Source organism: Penicillium verhagenii, assembly GCF_028828195.1.
Source record: "Penicillium verhagenii strain IBT 33310 chromosome Unknown utg000003l_segment0_segment0, whole genome shotgun sequence".
Classification (NCBI taxonomy): domain Eukaryota; kingdom Fungi; phylum Ascomycota; class Eurotiomycetes; order Eurotiales; family Aspergillaceae; genus Penicillium; species Penicillium verhagenii.
The window spans coordinates 1,370,165-1,389,370 of record NW_026643167.1 but is presented as its reverse complement, the minus strand read 5'-3'; the positions used below and the strand labels follow the sequence as shown (position 1 = coordinate 1,389,370).

General features: G+C 46.9%; 5 protein-coding genes across 5 annotated transcripts; 3 read left to right on the top strand and 2 right to left on the bottom strand.

Moving 5' to 3' along the window:
• Positions 1-2,306: 2,306 nt before the first annotated feature.
• Positions 2,307-3,197, top strand: N7466_001917 (SAP domain-containing protein; the record flags this gene model as incomplete). The annotated part of the gene is made up of 3 exons (XM_057161315.1): positions 2,307-2,528; positions 2,593-2,681; positions 2,750-3,197. 3 exons carry the CDS (start codon positions 2,307-2,309, stop codon positions 3,195-3,197), a joined length of 759 nt encoding a protein of 252 aa, XP_057024600.1.
• A 3,125-nt stretch (positions 3,198-6,322) lies between these two features.
• On the top strand, positions 6,323-7,750 carry N7466_001916 (pepsin-like aspartic protease; the record flags this gene model as incomplete). Its single annotated transcript, XM_057161314.1, has 1 exon — positions 6,323-7,750. One exon carries the CDS (start codon positions 6,323-6,325, stop codon positions 7,748-7,750), a length of 1,428 nt encoding a protein of 475 aa, XP_057024599.1.
• A 418-nt stretch (positions 7,751-8,168) lies between these two features.
• Positions 8,169-9,645, bottom strand: N7466_001915 (uncharacterized protein; the record flags this gene model as incomplete). The annotated part of the gene is made up of 4 exons (XM_057161313.1): positions 8,169-8,215; positions 8,278-9,329; positions 9,413-9,464; positions 9,531-9,645. 4 exons carry the CDS (start codon positions 9,643-9,645, stop codon positions 8,169-8,171), a joined length of 1,266 nt encoding a protein of 421 aa, XP_057024598.1.
• A 1,230-nt stretch (positions 9,646-10,875) lies between these two features.
• Positions 10,876-12,552, top strand: N7466_001914 (putative acyl-CoA thioester hydrolase; the record flags this gene model as incomplete). Its single annotated transcript, XM_057161312.1, has 5 exons — positions 10,876-11,178; positions 11,268-11,332; positions 11,403-11,699; positions 11,757-11,938; positions 12,002-12,552. 5 exons carry the CDS (start codon positions 10,876-10,878, stop codon positions 12,550-12,552), a joined length of 1,398 nt encoding a protein of 465 aa, XP_057024597.1.
• A 1,133-nt stretch (positions 12,553-13,685) lies between these two features.
• znfA (putative C2H2 finger domain protein) lies at positions 13,686-15,671 on the bottom strand (the record flags this gene model as incomplete). The annotated part of the gene is made up of 3 exons (XM_057161311.1): positions 13,686-14,205; positions 14,286-15,416; positions 15,529-15,671. 3 exons carry the CDS (start codon positions 15,669-15,671, stop codon positions 13,686-13,688), a joined length of 1,794 nt encoding a protein of 597 aa, XP_057024596.1.
• Positions 15,672-19,206: the final 3,535 nt, after the last annotated feature.

The following is a 19,206-nucleotide window of genomic DNA, read 5'->3' as shown; positions in this document are numbered from 1 at the left end:
TTTCTACACAGGGTGAACTAGAGTGGGATTGATTTCTACTTTTGCGCAAATCAGTGGTCATCTGGACGTGTATACTAGAGTCTTTTGACAGAAAAAAAGTGTAAAATCTGAGCACTTTGATATGTTGCATCCCACAACCAGGGAGTGGATCTCGTGTTAAGATAGCATTTGAACAGTCGCACGTTCAGGGCACAAACGCCATTTGCAGAATTTTCAGGCTACATATCGAAATGTCGCCTAGATCACAAAACACACCAAGTGCATACACAGATGTATTCGTATGCATACCCTTGTTCATACTCAGAAACTGCGTACTGGGCGGAAGAAGCAATTGTATTTAAGGCCGATCAAGATGTGGCTTGAAGCTAGTAGTAGTAGCAGTGTGGGGGAAAATCCGGGAGAGAACTAAGCAGTGGAGCCCAGTTGCGACCGGCAAGATCTGGTTGGATTCTGGAAAGAGATCAGCTGCTCGAGGTCTTGAGTAGGTTTCGAAGTTAGCTATTTTACCCGATGGACATTTTCTTTCACATTGCTAACAAGTACTGGCTTGTCCTGGCTAAACCCGTGTTTGTCTTGCAGGGATTCCTTGGAAATACCCAATCAACTTGTACGATCAGGGCCATGATTTTGAGGACAGAGTCATTGTTGGCCACAGAAAATTGCCAATTCAAACATTCCAGGAACTTCTTCCCCTTATGACCAGAGATATCGTCTTTTTGGTTCCGACCTCCCGTTCCCGCAACGCTTGGACCATAGCTAAAGGCGAATGGCAATAGTCGCAAGACACACACGGGAGGGGGGATTCTTTTTTTTTTTAACAAAATGTTTTAGCCAGGGATGGGACACGATGTGAATAAATTTGCCACACCACTGGGGCCATGATTGAAATATTGCCTTTTTCTTCAGGACTTGCCTATAGAAGAGCAACAAGAAAATATCGGAGTAATGATATCTTTTGTTTATCCAGGGGGGCAAAAAAAAAAAAAAAAAAAAAAAAATTAAAGAATCTGAGGAATCCCGCCAAGTCCGAGATGACACTGCCCTGACCCTTACAGCTACTCAGCTATTGCCCCTAGCCCAACGATGGCAGAAAATGTCCAAAAAAAAATGGAAAGACTGCGCCACCGTATAGGGTCTGCTGATCATTGATATGGGGCATCTTGAATTCCGGGGCATCCGCGACTCGATTCCCTCCATAAGCAAGAATTCCCGGCGGGAAAAACAAGAGAGAGAAGTTGAAAGTTAAGAATAGATCGCGTTTGCTATCCTTTATTTCCCTACGTAGATTGAGGCACACGTCTTCACCGCTCTCTATGTGATCATGGGATGGCACTTCTCAACAATCTGCGACGAAGGCAGATCCATTTTTTAGTGGGGCCCTGATTCGTCGATTACAAAGTTCTGGAAATGCTTACGCGGAGTTGATGCATGGGCGGTTGTGAGCTTGTCAATTCCGGCGGGGAAGAAGCCACTCAGGTGGCAGTGATTGAGGATCATGGGTGTGTTAAGCGTCCGTTTCCTCCTGGGGCTAGTCTATAGGAAGGTTTCCATTACTCCATGCAGATGCACGGGAAAGGCCCCCAATAACACCGGGCAATGATCATCCGAGGGGAAACTGATGATGCCATTATGGATGTACTGTGATGTACCGAGTACATAGCGACTTAGTTGAGTGACTTGAGTCACCTGAACATTTCAGTGTTGAGTGGGGACGGGGAGTACGGGGTACTCTCCAGACCCGATCGTCAAGTACCGGGTACATGCTCAGTTCTACCGCCGTAGATCTCCGACCTTAGAATTCGGGTGGTACGTAGGGAACTTTGTCCTGCAACGATCATGTTTTTTTTTTTTTTTTTTTTTTTTTTTTGCTCTACAAGTGGTCAATTCTAAGTCATATCTGAAAGCATCTAATTTTTTTTTTCTTTTTTTACCTTATCACCCCCTGAAAGAATATATGGAGTAGTGGACGTCAAGACTTGGAAGATTTGCGGACAAATTATTGGAACGTGGATCCCACTATCGATAACGGGTCCAGACCGCCAAGAAGTGGATTCATAGCTCTCCCCAACCATTCCCCCCGTGAGCTGTCCATTGCTCAGTACAGATATTCTATAAAGGGCCTGTTGGTCTCACCCCCCCGTGAACTCTTCCCTTGTACCGTATCTGATCTTTGTCCTTTTCCTTGGACTTTCCCGCTTTTCCCATACACTTATATCACTCTATACCCATCTTCTACCTTATACACTCCTACACATTCCTGAATCCTACCCTAGCTTTGTATATCGACATTGCAAACTTTCCACACAATGGCTGCCCCTCGCTCTACTTCTCTGCGTGCTCTGCGCCAGATCTCCAACCAGCACTCCGTTGCCCCCATCGCCCGTCGTGGTCTTCACATCACCGGCGTCAAGTCTGCTCAACCCGCCGGCTCTGCTGATAAGGCTTCTCTTTACGCTGCTCGTACCCTCCCAGACCTGAAGGCTGAGTGCCAAAAACGCTCTCTCCGTGCTGCTGGCAGCAAGTCCGAGGTATGTGCCACTGAGCCACCACATCCAATACGTCATAATGAATTGATCTAACCAACGCCTCCAGCTCATCGAACGCCTCGCCAATCACGATGTCCTCCAGTCCCGTGCATTCAGCATTGCCATGCGCAGAATCAACAGCAGCGCTTTCTCCGAGTATGTTCCTTACCATATATCAGACATCGTCCCAAAGAAATATCTCACTAACATTATCCCCCTTCCAGCTCTTCCTCCCGCCAATTCAACACTTCCCGTTCCTCAAAGGCCAACGGAGACAACTCCACTGTCGATCTGGTCTACATGCCTTCCATGGCCGATCTTGAAGCCGCCCCCCTCCAATTCTCTTCACCCCGTGTTCCGGTCCTTCCCGACCTATCCTCCCACCAAGCTTCCCACTCCACTTCCGCCCCACCCATGAAGCCCCAGATCTACACTGTCGCCGGTGCCGGCGCTGACGTCGCTGCCAGCGCTATGAGCGAGGTCGTCGATAACCACGCTGTGGATCTGGATCCCTTCTCATTTACCGAGGCTGTTGGCCGCTCAAGGACCGGCGAGATGCTTCAGCGCCAGGCTAATGGTTCCGGCGTTGGTCAGACTGGTATTGCTAAGGAGTTGTGGGCTGGATTTTTGGATGATGTCCTTGGTCCCAAACAGTCTTCTGTGCGGAACTAAGCTGGGCTTGGTTCCTTGATTGAATGAACTTCGAGATCTGATGGCTGATGAACACGAATTTTCTTGGTGCTCGGCTCGAGTTTGTTCTACTTGTTTTCTATGTTCTTTATATTTTTTTTCTCTCCTTATTTTCCGGGATCGATTCTGATCCTGGATGTGTTTTGGAACTAGCGTTTGTGGTTTTGTAATATTGATATTGATGTTGTCTTTGGAGAAGTGCTCTCCTTGACTGTTTTTTTCAGAGAATCTTATGCTATTTGATTATATCTTGATTCACTCCAGAGCCCGGATCAAGTGGACCAAAGTCGATTGATTTCCATGACTCCAAAAAATTCCCAAGAAAATTAATAGTTATACAAACCTTGTGCGTAATCAAATTTAGCAATCCTCCCTAAGCCTTCTACCATTGAAGCCATCCGAATCTAATTTTCGTTTTACCGAGGTATACGCAAGCCCTACAACCAGATCCCGGATCGACAATGGAGGATCTACACATACCCGGACCAAACGCTCCGACCATCCCGCAAATTCTCAACCTCCACGCCAATTTAATCCCCGATAAACCCGAGGTCATGAGACCCGAGTAGAGATTTCCATCCCGTCGGTTCTTCAGTCTTCAATTCTACCCCATACCGCGGAGGAACTCGGTTAAGGGACTATGGCGTGACGCAAGATCCACACCCCACGCTTGAAGGAATTTTCCCCCTCAACCAACCACAACACATCCTCATCTAGGTACCATTATTTGTGGATTTCTTTTAGGTTCCCGAGATTAGATCTTTGCGTTTCGCTTTACCTGGGCTGGTTTGTTTTTATCCACCCCGAGACGCTGGAGCTTTTACGGGGAGTACTGTGCTCCGGTGATGTGTTTTGTTCGACTTCGTTGTCCCGGGGGTCGGCTAAGGAAGTTGGTTCGGGGTATGGAGTGGAATTGGATTTGCAATAGGCTGACGTCAAAGGTTTTTACTGCGTATACTTAGCACGGAGGATTTAGTTCTCGAGGCGAGAACCGGTCGTGCATGGTTTATGGGACTGGCATTGGCTACCTATTAGCATCTGCCATATTCATACAATGGCTCAAGTATGCATCCTTGAAATCAACACGGAATGCGTCGTGATGTCAAAAATAACCATAGACAGGTCAGCTGGTCGTTCAATTTTGCTTTTCCTGAGCCACTGAGTGCCTTTTCGTCTTTCCGGGGTAATTCTCCCGGTCTTCTCCGAGAGGATCAAGGGCTAGGGCTATATTATTTTCAACCTTAAACTGCTTGCAGACTAGTAGTCCTTCAAATGTTGACTGACGACATGAGGCTGTTAATGAGTGGATTCTGCATGCATAGTGAAGTTTAGTCTGGATTCTAAATACTTTGGGCCAACCTTTCTGGGCCGGCCTTAAAACGCCAACAAACACACCACATGCACCACGGCGGAGCAAGTTAGAAAAAATCATAGGTAGGAGGAGTTATGGATTGGTAGTGACAACCGATTATAGTCAAGATGAATTGAGAAGCATACTAAGAAGGCTGGCGTTGAACTCAGGTGCAGGTCATTACCGTCTTTGAAGGCTCTCTTGTCTCATATCAAAACATTTGAGGTTCTCATGACGGCATATTCCAGGTTGCTGTCAACCCACCCCACGCGGATGCTGTGATGTGTTAAAAGCCGTAAATTGGCTACTGGCAGGACGCATGAGGGAAAATCCCTGAATTCGATAAGTATTGGCTGGTCTGTCCCGCTTGTTGAAGTCTGCAGAGGCGTATGTAGAAAGACAGACCAGAACTGAAGGAATCCGGCGGCGCCTACCCATACTGCCAGGAAACTTGGATGTTAGGTAAAAAAGTAAAGAGTATGGAGTATCAAGCTCCCAAAGTCGTGGGTAGATGTATGTACGAAAAAAGTGATGTCTGATCTCGGGAGTACAGTTATGGATACCCGGAGACAACTTGACTAGCGGGAGACTTCCAAAGTCCTTGACCTCCTCTTTACTATTTGGGTAATTGTTTATTAAACATTGAAGATAAGAAGAGAGGACATGGACAACTATGGAGATGTCATAGATCCAATCGGCTTCCCGAGCCAGCAACACTAGATCTGCATTGATTTCAGCCTCTTTTTAGGTGCATTAGACTTCTCTAAAAATAAAGATGATACGACCTTGGAATTGCTGTGGTGGCTTGAGTTTGCATAAATAATTGAGAGATTCCGTACAGATAATTCCTCATTTACCATTTATTCACGCCAACATTCCATCAGCCCAGCATATACGAGTATAGGGCTACATTGCCGCTTATCTGACAGTTGATCCAGTCATTGATAACTATGGAATTGTTATGAACTGACCAGTCACGTCGATCACGCCAAGCCAACTCGCGCTCCGTGCGTTAAATCATGAACACCCGTTCCAATGTTCCAATGCTACCCCTATTCAAGTCGGAAGATCTGTACTTCCCACTCTCCATAATTGAATGTAATATCAAATGATCAACTCATCTTGCAGATATCCACCGCAATCTGAATTAGACTTGTCCAACCTTCATTCCCTGTTTGTTAGCCTCTCACAAAAACAGGAACCCCAATTGGACTGGCCACTAAACGGACGAACCTTGGACTAGCGCTTGGCTAAGTCTTGGGAGTAGGACGATCACACCCTGGAAGAGACAAAAAGGTGGACCCTTGACTCCCAGCGTGGGTTAGTAGCTCTTGTCAGGGGATTATGAGCAGCGTAACCAGTGGTTCGGTGGGTGGAGCCGCCTTGCTCTTTTTTGCCCCCTCACTGATCTCTTCCAACCTCTTGAGCTCCTTGGATTTTATCAATCCTCGTGCTTTTTTAAATGTCGCTTTTTTTTTTTGCCATTTGTCTCTCTTTAATTGCATTTGATTTCTTTTCAATTTAAACATACACTCGTTCCCGTTCGTCGCTTCACCTCGGCTTTGACTATTTCACTCCGCACCCTTTTGACGAATCCTTCCGAAAATAACGTCTCCACCACCTCCACATCCCTGAGAACCCCGGATTACTACCAATTTGAAGAAAGAAGTGCTCCAGATCGAAGACTTGTTCGCCTTCGCTCTGTTCCAACAAATGAAGAATCAGTCCGCTCGCTACTAGATCCTTTCGCGGGATCATGCGTCTCTCACCATGTCTCGTCCTTGCAGGTCTGTCAATGGGCGTGAACGCCTTCTATCCATTTGAGATCAAGCTTGACTCGCCAGCGAGTGTCTCGACATTGGAGACACTGCAACGTCGATTTTTACCCTGGACCCTCCAACCGGATGACTCCACGAAAGACAACACGGACGCCAAGCCATTGACCCTCAGCATCACAAAGCTCCCCGTCCGCCGTGATGATTCCTACACCATTGTTGAGGCCAATACTCCGACTCTACCCAACAGTGCCCCACTGGATCAAAATGGAAACGATTACTCCTATTTCTCAATGGTGGAAGTTGGGTCGCAGAAAGAACAAATGTGGTTGGCCCTTGATACTGGATCCCCAAGTACCTGGGTATTTGGTTCCGACTGCACGGACTCGGTGTGCACACGCCACAACACCTTCGACACAGATAACTCAACCAGCTACACCTCGAACAGCTCGTCTATCACTGTTGGTTATGGAAGCGGTACCATCAAGGGTGGCTTGGGTCAAGACAAACTGTCAATTGCGGACATGGATGTCACCCTTACATTTGGACAAGCCACCTCGGCAACATCGGCCTTTGCAAACTATCCTATAGACGGAATTCTTGGACTGGGCCGATCAGGAACTGCGGGATGGACGATTCCCTCATTCATGGATGCCGTCGCACAGGCTGGCTATCTCTCCTCTAATATTGTTGGGTTCAGTCTATCGCGCGCTGCAGATGATGCGAGAACTGGCGAGGTCAACTTTGGACGACTTGATACTACCAAATTCAACGGCAACATCAGCTATACCGCTACCGACTCAGACATATGGTCCATTCCCCTGGGCGATGCCTACGTGAATGGCAAGGCGTGCGGCTTCTCAGGCAAATCCGCTACCATCGATACTGGCACCACGTATATCCTGATCCCACCTGCGGATGCAGCAACATTGTTCGCCAAAGTTCCCGGTTCCGTGAAATCGGGTGACAATTATATCATTCCGTGCAACTCCACCACATCAATTGAGTTTGAATTTTCTGGTATCAAGTACTCTATCTCGCCTGAGGATTATATTGGTGGCTCAAGTACAGATGGTTGTGCGTCGACTATTGTGGGCTATCAATCCTCCGGAGTCGACCACTGGCTCGTTGGTGATGTTTTCCTGAAAAACGTGTACTCGGTCTTTGATTTCGACAATGCCCAGATTGGCTTTGGAACGCTGGATAACGCCACTGCCACTGGGAATGGGACTTATAAGGTCCCTTCAAGTGTCACTACGATTGCAGGCTCTGCCGCCACCGGAAAAAGTACTGCTACTGCCGCTGCAGCGGCTTCAACAACGTCCATGACATCTCTCAACTCAGGATCTCACTTTTCGGTCACAGTTGTACCTTCGCTCTTGGTAATAATCGCCGCCATCTTTGTTTAAAAGTGCGACCCATTCATTCTCTTCAACTCAATCCCCCGGATTATGGCAACTCCAAGTCTATTCACCCGTCATACCGGCCCCCTGTGCATTTACCTATCATTTCCGAGGCGTTCTATCTGTTCATATTTGGGTCTCACGCATATCTTTACCGGACCATCTGTCCATATTTTGCGGATCATTTCCTCACCTCGTTGATATCCTTTTCGCACATACCATTCGTTCATCATGTGGGTGACTTGTTTACTATCGCTATTTGCACCTACAGCTGCATTACCCTTTTCATGTCTCCTGGGACCTTTGAATATTTCTCAGTTCCAGATGTCATTCTCATCAATGTACAATAGAACATAGTAATTTGACGATGGAAATCCATCAACTGAAATCTCTACATTGACTTTCTTGATTTATCTTACTTCCTTCAAAGTGTCCGCTCTGGAATCAACGTATAAGACTTTGGACCCGACTCTGAATAAACGTCAGCAGATGCCTCAATAGAGACAGTGGACCCTTTCCCCACAAACACTTACCAAGGATCGAAGTATCAAAATCATCCACACCATTGAACCCAGCCACGCCCATCAAAATATCCAAATCAGCCAGTAACGACTTCATCACATGGCGCACCCCCTCCTCACCCATAATACTCAACCCCCAAATCCACAACCGCCCAATGAACACAAACTTCGCTCCAATCGCCAAAGCCTTCACAACATCACTCGCCCCCCTAACTCCAGAATCAAACATAACATAAATCTTCTCACCAACTGCCTCAACAATCTTTTCCAGCGCATCCAAACTAGCAACAGCCCCATCAACCTGCCGTCCAGCATGGTTACTAACCACAATCCCATCAACGCCCATCTCAACACACTTCTTCGCATCTCCCACTGACTGAATCCCCTTAATAGCAAACGGCCTACCCCCAGAAATCCTCTTCCATTCCCCAATCAACCACGGGATCTTCTCCCACGACCACGCCCGCCCATGCCAAACAGAATCAATCCACTTAGCCGACGCCGCAACCGTATCCACATCAGGATCAATCCCGGCCTCCGCACAGCGCCGCCGAAACACCGGGTCTGAAAGTCCAAGGTCGGCTCCAAAACCACGGTAAAACGCATAATTCGACGTCGCTACGTCGTCATGTCGCCAGCCAAGCTGCCATGTATCCGTCGTGAGGATCAGTGCATCGAAGCCGGACGTCCATGCTCGGTTGAGCAGTGAGAGCGTCAGCTCGTTATCGTGTGGCATGTATAGCTGATAGAAGCGCGGGGAACCTGTTCCGTTCGCTTTGCCCACGTCTTCGATTGATGTGCTTCCTGCTGTGCTGAGGCAGTAGGGCAGGTTTAGTTCGCCGGCTACCTTTGCAACTGCGGATTCGCCGGATGGGTGGTAGATCTTGTTTATGCCGATCGGGGCGAACCCGATGGGAGCAGAGACCTTGTGGCCGAAGATTGAGGTTGTTGTGTCGCGTTTGTTGGTGTCGACTAGTTGGTTGGGGATGATTCTGTGGCGGTAGAATGCTTGGCGATTTGCGAGATGGGTTGTCGACATTCCTGCGTTGGAGGAGGCATAGTACCTGGAGAACATTGAATGCTTCAGTAATGCTGACATTGGGATACATAGTCAACTAGTGCGTATGTAGATAAATATGGTACATACCAGCCACCTTCACTGAGGCGTTCTTTGGCTCGTTCCTCCAGCTTGCGAGGGTCTGGTAAAGCCGCGTGAGTTAACAACTGAGACTAAAGTTAATTACGATCAGTTGATGGTCATCTACCTGTGTTGAAAAGCGGTGTCTGGCCTTCATTGGCTTTCCAGAAGTTCTCCCGCTGGTAGAGGCCCCATTGGGGCGTAGTACGGTCTGTGATGTGAGGGTTCGTTGGGTCGCTCATGATAATAAAATAGAAGATTGGTAGTAGGCACTTATACCACTAGGTACTCAAGGAAGTTAGTGCACAAGAAGGAATATTGTTATGATATTTGATAATTTTATAGTTCTTGTTCTCATCAATGACTTCATAGTTCGTCATTTCTCTCGGACGAGAGATTTAAGCTTATTTTTGTGATTTATGTATGATCTTTAATGTGCGAAATAGCCAATTGGAATGGCTTCTCCATTACAAATTGGGGAAAGACCGAAAGCAGCCCTTTGTGCATGCTTGAACAGGACATCTGATGGTCTCGGAACCGTGGTTCCCGAGGCGGGGATTTAAGGTTATTTCTTCCGCATCTCATACAAGTTGTACTATGCACTTGCTGTCTACTTACGCCTTTAAACACTTGGCTCCTTAAAATCAGTCGTTTAACTTGTATCATAGTGGTAACTGGATCGTCTTATAGCTTTTGATGATCAACAAATGATCAAGCACACGTTTGATTGTGAATCAAATTGAGATAGTAAGAACGATAGTATGCATGTACCTAAGCTTTAAATTCAAGACAAACGAGATTCGAGATTGAAAAACGCTAGAGATTGGACTTTCACTACTATTCAAATGAAATTACTTAAACTGCATGTTCTCACTTGGGCCGGGTGGGGTTCAAATCAAAGGAATTCATAGGGAAGAAATCCAGAATGACGTAGTAGTTATCATTGTCAACTACTTCTTTCATGCCAAGCCACAGCGCAAAATCATCACGCCGACAACAACGTTGGAGAAGGCAAGGCGCCACACAGGACTAGTGCTCCGCATGGCTTTCTTGAATACGTCATTCATCGAATAAGAAATATCAATAATGCTATCTTACAGCCGTGGCATATAATAAATCGGCGCAAATGGACACCACAAACACCACGCTATTAGATCTTTCTATGCAAGCTTAAAATTCAGTTCATTCTCTTCATTCTAGTCAATTCGAAACAATCCCTGTAAACCCCCTACACCAGCCACACACCAGATCTACCGATCTACAAGACGCATTCTCGGCGTCTCTCGCCGAGCCAGCACTTATTATTAGTCAAAGTCCCGAGTTTCCCCGTACTAACCTTCCCCGGCCCGATTTCTCTGCCGGACGCTAATCCCAATCAGGCCAATCCCTCGGACCAACAGCGTCATCGCGCATACTAATCTTTCTTCTCTCATCTCACGAAATACCCAATATCCCCCAAACCCCTATACACAATGCTCAGTCTCACAGGGAAAAGAAGCGCAATTGCGCAGTCAAAATGCTTAACTGCTCGTGCGCTCCCAGCGCGCGCTGTAGCTGGCGCACAGCCGTCCAGCTCTAGCCGAGACTTTCACTCAACGCCGACAAACGCCGCATTCCGCCCGACGTGGATGCCTATGCGTGTCAAGACTCCGTGGATTGATGCGTTGACGCAAAGTCGTGAGGCGGCGCGTAATGTTAAGGCGGGGGTTCAGGCGCCGCCGCTTGTTAAGCCGGATTTGACGCCGAAGAAGATGTCGGATGGCCGGTATAGTGCTGTATGCATGCCAATTCTGTTTCTGGTTGTTGGATTTGGGGGGGGGGGGGGGATTTGGAGGCTTGATGCTAACGATTATTTGATTCATAGATTCTGCCTTTGGCTCAAGATAAGTGGCTATTGGATACATATCTTAATGCCTCGGGCCATATTCGGTGCGTTTTTTTTTTTTTTTTTTTGGGTTTCAGTGTCTTGACTGAATCGCCGAGCTAACGCTTTTTTTAGACTTGGGTCTCTTCTTATGGACCTTGATGCTCTGGCTGGTGTGATTGCATACCGCCATACTGGAGATGGAGTTACTACCGTCACTGCTGCCGTGGATCGTATCACTATTGAGAACCCGTTGATGGAGATCTGTGATCTTGAGCTCAGCGGCCAGGTCACATATGCTACTGGACGATCAAGTATGGAGGTTTCGTGTCAGGTTGTCAAGGTTCTACCAGAAGGACAGACACCTAAGCCCGAAGATGTCTTGATCACCTGTGCTTTTACTATGGTCTCATTGGACCCCGCGACGAAGAAGTCCGTCTGAACCCTTGCCTGTACCTCTTTCAGATTAATACTAACATCAACCTACAGGCCTGCTTGTGTTGCACCTTTACTGGTTGAGACCGAGGAAGAAAAGCGTCTATTCCAGAAGGGCGCTGAGAACTCCAAGGCTAAGAAGGCTCTTCGAACCCGCAGTCTGCTCGAGAAAGCACCCGATGACGAGGAGAGTAACCTCATCCACTCTATGTGGACCAAGGAAATGTCCTACCTAAGTACGCAATCCTTCAAAACAAACTAAACCCCCACAATCCGCATCAAAAAGCTAACAGCCCCAGACCCCGAAACCCCAATTGCCCGTCCCTCAAACTCAGTCTTCATGAGCGAGACCGTCCTCAAATCAGCAATGATCATGCAACCCCAAGATCGCAACAGACACAACTTTATGATCTTCGGTGGTTTCCTCTTAAAACAATCCTTCGAGCTAGCCTTCTGTTGCGCCGCATCATTCGCTCACGCCCGACCCAACTTCTTGGCCCTGGATCCTAGTACATTCGAGAACCCCGTTCCGGTGGGAAGTGTGCTGTATCTCCGTGCTACGGTCGCGTACACCGAACCCGAGGAGCGTGAAGGTGACAGTAGTAAGTACACGAAGGTGCAGGTGCGTGTTGACACCAAGGTGCGGGATGTTGAGCACGGCACCAAGAAGTCGACTGGTATGTTCAATTATACTTTCTTGGTCGAGAAGGATATCAATGTTATGCCGAAGAGTTACGGGGAGTTCATGCTGTGGACTGATGCGAGGAGGAGGGCGATGAATGCTGCGGCTATCGACCCGGCGCATAAGACTAGTGCGTTGCGAAGTATCAAGGACAGCGTCACTGAGTAGACGTCCAGGCTGGGTGTTTTATTAAATGAGCTAATTGGTAATATCTTTTCGTTGGCGATTCTTGTTCGTTACTTGATACAGTGTACATAAATAGGTTAGCGAAATTTGAAATTTTGGCAAAGTGGCTTCACTCGTAGGATGTTCTGTTGATGGATGTTCTATCTTGCACATGTGCACATGTGGGGGCATCCATTGATCAAATGTTGCCTCTGACTACCTATGTAGTAGGTACTAAAGTACTTGAAATTGGACCCTCCAAGGTTGACATACTCAGTATTCTTCTGGAATACCTATCCATCCGGTTCCGTAGATATCTTGCACATCAGATCTTTGAAAAAAAAAAAAAAAAAGGTTGCTCAGAGCGTGGAACGATCGTTGAGTACGTCCCAAGTCTTGTTTACTGGCAGAGAACTAAAATCACAGTAAAAGCGAAGCATGGAAGTTTCAATGAAGCCATTTCGGCGCTCTAATTTCGATAGCTGACACGTATATACACACTCGAAATATTTGTGAGAAGGCAAGACGTGTGCGGGGATCCAAAGACCCCAAAACCAAGTATATAAAAGAAGAGAAGAGAAAAAGAGAAGAAGGTTGTGAACTCCACCGATGGAAAGCAAAAACATACTCCGAGTCATGGAGAATGATGAAGATGAAGATGAATGATAAAACAGAATCCACCCAGGTAATGCACCAGTATACATATAGTGGCTGTACCTTGAATCCAAGGAAAACTCCCACCGACTTTCCCACCCCGGAAAAAAAAAACGATCGCCGAAAATGAAACGAAAATGAAGATTTGAAAATCGAAATGAGAAAAAAGAGATCGTGTCACGTTAATATCCAGCGTTCATGAACTTTTGAAGAACTTCACTTTTGTATCTGCATGGGGTTGTTGGGATATTCGATCTGGGTAGATGTATATGTTGCTTTCAGAGCGAAAACGAAAACGAAAGTGTGTTGGTTTGAAAATTGACTCAGATGAAAACGAGGCGTCGAGATAAGTGCTGCGATGTCCGGGTATCGAGTAAGGAGGAAATGAAAAAGTATGCTTGTGCTCGCATGATGGCCATTGCCGAGAAGAAATCCACAGATTTAACCCATCCAGATCCAGACTCGACATACCGCAATGGTTGTCACTGTTCCGTAAGAACCTCATCGATCGTATTTGAAGCCAAAGACCCATTTCCACCCGAGACCGGACTCGGATTCGTATTCTTATCCCTCGGCTCAGGCGGAATCTCGTCCTTCATGCAGGCGTTTTCCAGGATATTCGTCCACTTCCCACTGGTACCGGCATGGCTATGCTTCAAATGTTGACGGAAATGATCCGCGCGGAAGAATTTCTTTGCATTGTTGCACTCGCCGAACTTGTGTACTGTAGTTAGATGTTCGAATCGGGCATCCCAGTCAGGGCGTGGGAAGTTGGGGAATTCCTCGCCACAGTAGCCGCAGGTATCGTGGGATGAGCCGGCGTTTGTTTGGTAAGATGGGGATACAGAGCCGTGAAAGGCGGAGTGGAAATTTTGGAGAGCGGCGCAGGACCAGGAATGGCGCCGGAGGTGGAGAGAGTTTTGATGTCGTTCTGCTTCATTTTTGTTTTTGAAGCGGTTGTTGCAGTACTGGCATGCGTACTGTTTTTCCATTTCATGGGTGCTGGTGAATATTAGTATATGCGATTATTGGCTTTTTTCTTTCTTTTTATAATCAAAGAATGGCAGGGTATAGGTTCTTACCGGAGATCCTCTGGATTGGCGAATTTCTTCGGTTTCTTGGGGCAACAATCACAGATGAATAGTCCGCTTATTTTTGAAGTGGTGGTTTTTGGTACGTTCAATGTCGTTGGCATTGGAACTTTGCCTGTAGAATCAGTGGCAGGTGGCTCAAGAGTATTTGAACTCGTTACAGCCCTCGGCATTGATTGAACCAATGAGTTCGGGGAACTAGGATTCATGATAGACTTTTCATGAAAGGTATCGAGATCCGAGCTGGGCGAGAGTCCTCCAGGAGATGGTCGGTCATATGGCGAAAGGCTTGTCATGCTACTGCCTCCTATAGACAGAGTAGACGAGTAAGACCCCGAAGTTCTAATACTCAAAGATGAAGCTGCTGAAAGAGTCCGTTGACTTGGCGCATAAGTGCTGTTAACTGTCAAGTTATTGGTGAACGGATGTACGCTAGTCCTCCGTTGCGACAAGTCTCCGTTGCTGGTCATCACGTGTAAAGTATGAGTATCAATTGGGTCTCTTGGAGGAGAGGAAGCTCTGCGTTTCATGCCCTGCCTTGAGCGCTCGGGATATGGTGGAGTCGGTTCTCGAAGAATGAATTGCTGTGGTGGCACGGGCTCGTCCATGTATGGCCGGGGAAGTATCGGCTCGTCGGATCCAAAATCGCCTTCAATGTCGGAGAAAACACCCTGATCATAACTTCCACGGTTTGATCGACTCGGTAGACTGATACTATCTTCTCGTGAGGGAGTGGTTTTGTGATGACGCCTTCGACCCATCTCGCGCATATAGTCGTATTCGATTGCTGATGAAGGTGCGGTGCTTTCAACGCTGGGACTGCGGCCTCCTTCAACATAATCCCTCCATGCAACGCTAGATCTTGGGGAGACTCCTCCTGACTGGGGACTATAAGACCATTTAACATCGAGCGTAGAGCCTTCTGACGGTCCTGGCGATGGAAGATTGCTAGGTGACCGAGAAGGAACGGTAAGAGAAGAAATCGAGCCTCGGTGATCTGAACCATGACTGATAGAGCCTCGCGGCGATAACGAATTTCCAATCTTCGATAGTAAATGTTGATCATACGTATTGGAAGAATCTTTGATGCTTCTTAAAGAGAAATCACGCTCTCCTTTCAATCTATCAGGCTGTTAGCGCATTGCTCCGAGTTTTCTTTTGGGTGGAAATGGATTTCCAGTCGCATATAAGATCGAGTCTTAAAAGCAAGTTTTCGAAAATGAATTTTACTCACATGGGACCCGAGGGAGAAGTGACGGACATGGAATTGGGGAATCCATCATTTGTAGGTGGAGGCGGCTCTATCTTAATCTGGGCTTCCGGACTGCGGGACAAGGGAAAGCCACTTTGTCTTCCTTCTAGCTCATCTACCGCCATAGGATCACTTCGTGGTGTCGAATCGGTTCGTCGATGTCCTCCAAATAAGCTTGAATTCGGATTTATGGGGGAAGAGAAGTGGGCGTCCTTTCGGAGTTCGCATGGAGCCAGCCAGCATCATAGCCATTTTCCAAATCCCGAATTCTTGGTGGCGGAGGTAGTGGAGGGGGCGCAGTATCCATGGCGGGTCGAGAAGGTATGGGTAACGGGCCGAGCGATGAGAATCGCGAATTGGGCATTGCGTGCGGGGATCTCTCGGGTGGACGATGGTTGTCTCGTTCCTTAAAATCATAAAAGCTCGGCGCAGATGTATGTCTCGGGTCCATTCTAAGAAACTAGAATGTAAGGCGATAGCAACCGACGCGCTGTCACATAAACGGAGCTAAAAAAGATCGGGGTGGCGTCGCGAATGGGGTGAAGGATTCGATCCTCTTTTTTTTGTCTTGCTTTCGTTTCTTCCTTATTTCCCCTCTCTCCTTGAAGGCGAACAAAAAAAAAAAAACAGATATCGTAAGATAAAAAAAAAATAGAAAAATATTCAAGCTTCCACGGTGAATCGGAATGTTAAGCGGATCGAATCAAGATCCGGTGTCGCAGCAATAACCCAATCCAGTTGAACGCAAACGTCGGTCGTGAAACCAGCTCGGATTCCTAAGCGGACCGTTGACTAGCCTCACCCCACCTCCGAGGAAGATCCAGCTTTGTTAGAAGGTGTAAGCGCGAAAGCGAATGGGTTGAAGGTGGCGACGGGGCTGTATGTTAGTCGCGGAATGTCATGCGACTTGTACTAGTTGGAAGTCAGACTGGTGGAACCGGGATGAGCGCAGTGAGCTGATATTGCGCAAGGAATAGTAGGGCTGAAGAAAGAAGTCCTTACCTTCGAGACCCTGGTTCGGCGATTCGCCTCATGGAATATGAAACGACCGCTGCAGTAGTGACACGCACAGCCCTGTGGAAAAAGCCGTCCCATAGACACCAATCAATGGGCAATTGCGGGACTGGTACCACACATGCCCTTCTCTGGGTCCTTTTTAGGTAAAATAAAAGAGAAATAAGTGCAAGAAAAGCAGAAAGATGAAGTGGTTTGACAACTTGGTAAAGACCAGAAAGAGAAAAGCAAGGTTATTGCGACTAGAATGCAACAAGCAAAAGGTAGAAAAATGAGTTGTCGCGAGTATAAGGACTGTTCACTGTGTTCACTCTCTCTCTCTAGAGGGGCCCCGCCACTAGCTGAACAATTGGATTCGGCTGGACACACAAAAACCCGCAGAAAAAATAGGGAATGGGTAACTGAAAGGCTGAGAATCACCCCATTAACAGAGCACTAGTCCAGAGAAGGATAATAAGAGAGTAATGTATTGGCAGTGATGTGCACGGGAAATCGGGCAGTAGAAAGTCGGGGCAAATGGCGCAGGAAGTAAATGATTGGATGAGGGCTTTAGAAGGGGGGGGGGAGAGAGTCAAGGTCGAATGAGAGGCAATTGTGGTGATCTCATCGAGCTGAACCTTGGAGCCAAGGGGGAATAAGAAAAGAAAGATTCTGGAACCTTAACAAAATAGAAAAAAAAAAACCTGGAAAAAAAGAGAGAGAAAAAGAGAGAGAAACAGACCCCATAGAAGCATGAATGAATGGGTCTTTGGCCGGAGTTAACCTGCAGTTCGGAGTGTCTGACGTGGTTAAAGAGGCAAAATGGGGTTTGGTACGGGTATATGTATGTACATGGTAAGCATCTTACATACCATTACATGGGATACCCACAAAGAGGGGAATAAGCTTAGATTACAATGGTATCGTCAGATCTAGGAAAAAAAATGAGGACCACGCGAGAATCAATTCGCTAGTATGGTAAGGCTGGATTTTTTTTAAAAAAAAATCCCAAAAAAAAAAAAATTAAATCACGACCTAGCCCTAGGAGATGCGCGGAGTTATCCGGATCCCAGTTACTTTCTTCACTACTACATTACTCAAGTGCTATTCACTTCTCTGTAGGTGGATCATCCCGTGGTTCGCTTCATCGGAACCTGGGTAGTAGTAGGTTCTTCCAGAAACTAGAATGACGACGGGCTATGTTCTAGGCGTTCCCCCCCCCCCCCTTCCTTTCGACAAATAGAATGCCCATCTCGTATATTTACACTTTCCTATCCCGTACGGTAAAGGCACCCAGAGCATTCATTATGGAATGGAGCTAGGAAAAAAAAGAAAAAAAATCAAAAAATCAAAAGCACCTTCCTATATGCGGTGAGCTAGAGTGGGGGGTGACATGAAATCTCTCGTATACACTGAACGCCTCGCGATGATCCAATGCCGTCTTTAAAAGGATCACTGACAATTGTGCATCGTTATTGTCCGGGGGAAATGAACATTTGAAATTCTCTTCAGAGAGTCATAAGATACGTATCAAATATGAGGTGTCGAGACTTGGTGAATGTTGCATGACCAAGATTAACTGTAGTACACACGTTGCTTGACAAACATAAACACCGAAAAACGGCGGTCATAACGGAGGCCTCCACAGAGCAAGTGACAGGTGATTGGTAGAGTCCGGAGGAGTTGAGTAATGAATGCTTACAACCAGTAACAATATGCACCGGAGGGGTCTTGGGAAGTCTTGGCAAGAGGCTTATATCTGCCGGGACTTGGAAAATGACTTCTTTCTGTAGCGAGTTAGTGTACAAACCCAAGGCCATGCTCGTGGATTGTGGTCAGCAACGGAGATCACGGGGAATCAACATTTTTGTGACGATCTCGGATGCCTTGTTCTAGCGCCAATTATGTCTAACGACTGGACAGGGAGCATTCAAAAGCAGACAGAACATTCTTTTTCATTGCCTCCACTTCAAGGGTCAATCCTGAGTCGTTGGAGCGGATCCACTGATTTCCTAGCGTGGCCCACTTGGGACCCAGTCATGCATGCACTGCCACACTGATGGTCCGCTGTCATTTATCGAGAACAAGGGAATTTGTCCACTTCGAACTCCGTCATCTGGCTTGTTATCTGCTGTGATAATCCCAGAATGTGTCTTTTTCGAAAAAAAAGATCATACCAAAAAGTAAGACATGAGTGAAAATCAGAAGATAAAGAGATCAAAAACGCAAAACGACGTTGACAGCTGCTGAGTCATCACCTTGTGCTCCACACCAGCTTCAAGATTTTGGTTTCTTCTTGCATTTCCAAGGTTCTTCATTTTGCAAAGAGGAAAACTCAAGAAATCCACGGATACAGAGAAAACGCCTCGAAATGAAATCTTTCGGGTTCCGAGTTCTACCAGTCTTAGCATAGATTTCCTAGTTCGGTTAGCTAGTTCCAAGTAGAATACGGATACCCCTGAGAGGCTACCGAATTTGAGGCGGTTTACCTCGGCCTATGGGACGAGTAGCCCTACCACACCACTCAAATATCAATAGTTCAATATATGAGATGGAGATATTGGGTCGCCTGACATACTAGCCTCAAGACATTGACTCAGGTGCTTTGTTCAAGGCTTCAATATACAGTTTTACTGACTTGATCTCAAAAGACTTTACGCGGTCAAT